At 38.2% G+C, this 2,526-nt stretch overlaps 1 protein-coding gene across 1 annotated transcript in view; it reads left to right on the top strand.

Moving 5' to 3' along the window:
• The window catches only part of GAD2 (glutamate decarboxylase 2 (pancreatic islets and brain, 65kDa)), an 82,042-nt gene that overhangs the window by 53,858 nt on the left and 25,658 nt on the right, over positions 1 to 2,526 (top strand). Inside the window, exon 11 of the mRNA XM_008580422.1 lies at positions 1,793 to 1,857. Coding sequence (XP_008578644.1) covers positions 1,793 to 1,857 — 65 coding nt within the window. The remainder of the gene's footprint in view (positions 1 to 1,792; positions 1,858 to 2,526) is intronic.

Here is a 2,526-nt window from a genome sequence, read left to right as displayed (position 1 = left end):
AGATAAACTGTATTTGAGATATTTTGATGCCAGGCCTAGTCACATGAAAAAATAATGGAGGTGTGCCCACCAGAACATTTTTAAATGAAAAAAAAAATTAGCTTTTAGAAAGATGAATTCAAAGGAAATAAGTTTAGATCAGTATCACTCAAAGTGTGGTTTGAAGATCAGCTGCCATCAGCAAATTGTTGTTAATGGTTCATCCTGAGATAAGGAGTTTGAGCCAAACCATCACTAATCACAAACCATCCCAAACTAAGCACAATGTTTGGTTCAGCTGATATTTTTTTCACTGCAAGACTTTCTTAGTGAAGGAAACCATACGTTGATGTACGTTTTGGCACAAGATCCTTAGGTTATTGTGGGCCGGTACTTTGAGGAGCACTGGCTTAGATCATTTTGGCTTTATAATAAGTACTTGGACCAAATTAATGCCCATTTCTTCAGGAGGAGAAAACTTCCACAGGCAAAGCTGGGTAAATTTCCATTATTCCAGAGTTATCTTGAATAGCAATTACCAATTTTCTTTTCCCTTTCTGATTCACAGTGTGAGTGGTTCATTAGGCTACCAGATACCCCTCCATATTACGCATGAAGACACTGAGAAAAAGGTACCACTGGTGACCCAGGTCTCAGAACTGGAAAGCCTGGTAGACCTTGATGGCTGTTTCAGGAAGAAGATAACTTGACTACTTTAAAAATAGGAATGTCTGTGTGTCCTGAGCCATCAGAGGCTATGGTCTTTCCTCCAGGCTTTCTACTTAAATTAGAACTAGCAGATCTTTTAACCAGTTATATTAGCTTTTCTTTGAAACATAACAAGTTTACCACTTATTCTTATTAGTTTTAATGCCCATACATTCTAAAAACTAGAAAAAAAATCTTAAAATATTACACGTTTGGAAAATGGACCGTTTTTCAAAGTGTGAAATAACTGAAATTACAACAAAATGGGGGGAAGTAATTATACCATAATAAATTTTTTTTTCTTTAAAATTATCCCAGAATTATTTTTACACAGAGTGAAGAATGTCAACATTTTCAAGTGAAATTCATCTTGACATTCTATTTTTAATTGATCTGCCTTTTACATTTTTATTTTCATTTATTTATTTATTTATTGGCAGCTGGCCAGGAAGGGGATTCAACACTTGACCTTGGGGTAATCAGCATCATGCTCTAACCAAGTGAGCTAACCAGCCCTTAAGGAGATTACTATAGCAATTTGAATCTTCAGACTTGAGTACAAATTTTTGAGGGATGTGTTCTAATTGTTCAGCTAATTGACTGGTACAAATCTTTCCTACTTGTGGTTTTTGTTGTGTTTTGTTTGACACAGAAATTATCTTAGCCAAAATTTCACATCAGTGTCAGAATTTTCCTTGCAACTTAGAAGCTGTTTAATGGGCCCCAAGCCCATCTTCTCTACCTTCAACTCTGGAGACCATAGGGTTCCTCATTCTGAGAACGTGGGCTTTACTAGGATTAATAATGATGGCGATGGACTGAGGGGAGGGTCTTTCTCTATCTCATGCAGATTGAAGAAATGTGCCCCAGTTTGACTCCTTACACCCATGCAAATGTGGCTTAGAGTCTGAGAATTTGAAATGACCCCCAATTTAATTTTTGAGGGCCTTGTACCAGAAGAAGGTGGCCAACCCTATAAATAGCCTGGGGTCAAGGAGATCACTTTCACCCTGTGACACTCTCAGTAGTCTGGATGATGCCAAACTATAGAAATATAAGCAATGACAAACTGCTACCATTTTCCTTGTATTATCTTCTTTTTCAGGCAGCTTGGGGTGGGGGATTGCTGATGTCCCAGAAACACAAGTGGAAACTAAGTGGCGTGGAGAGGTATGTGCATTTATCTTGTTAACAACATAAAGTGTTGAAAGCTAAATGTGAAGAGTAAATTACGCTCAAATTTCCAGGAACTCTTGGAATAAGGTGAGCCCACTCTGTTCAGTACTTGTGTGGCTTGCCTTGTTTGATATTACATTCGTGATTTACATTATTTGTAACAACAAAATAAACAAATCCTACATCAAATGACTCAGGTAGAATACCTCTCAGACATAGAGATTCCTATCTGGGATCCATTCCTGGGATCTCTGAACCAACCACCAAAATTGTTTAAAACTGGCAGGCAGTCCCTATTTTTCTATGGAGAAGATCTATAGTTTACATGTTCTATAAAAGGATAATATCTACCACTCTAAATAAACCAATAAATGCTTTGGCAAAGCAAATAAGCACCTTGTAATTTATCAAAGCTGAAAGTTTGGGTTTGGGGTTTAATATGGCCGGTTCACTTAAAGAGAGACATATGAGGATACTTCAAAAGTTTATGGAAAGATTTGTATTGTCTTTCAATTCCATTTTTCCGTAAACTTTTTTTTTTTTTGTCTTTTTTCGTGTCCGGCAATGGATCACAACCCTCAGTGTCGCACCCGTACCGGACCGGGACCGGCAACGGGATCGCAACCCTCGGCACTGCGCCCGCACCTCGCTCAGCCAGTGAGC

Source organism: Galeopterus variegatus, unplaced genomic scaffold (assembly GCF_000696425.1).
Source record: "Galeopterus variegatus unplaced genomic scaffold, G_variegatus-3.0.2 Scaffold2086, whole genome shotgun sequence".
NCBI classification, from domain to species: Eukaryota; Metazoa; Chordata; class Mammalia; order Dermoptera; family Cynocephalidae; genus Galeopterus; species Galeopterus variegatus.
The sequence above is the reverse complement of the archived record's forward strand: the minus strand, read 5'-3'. Positions and strand labels throughout refer to the sequence as shown.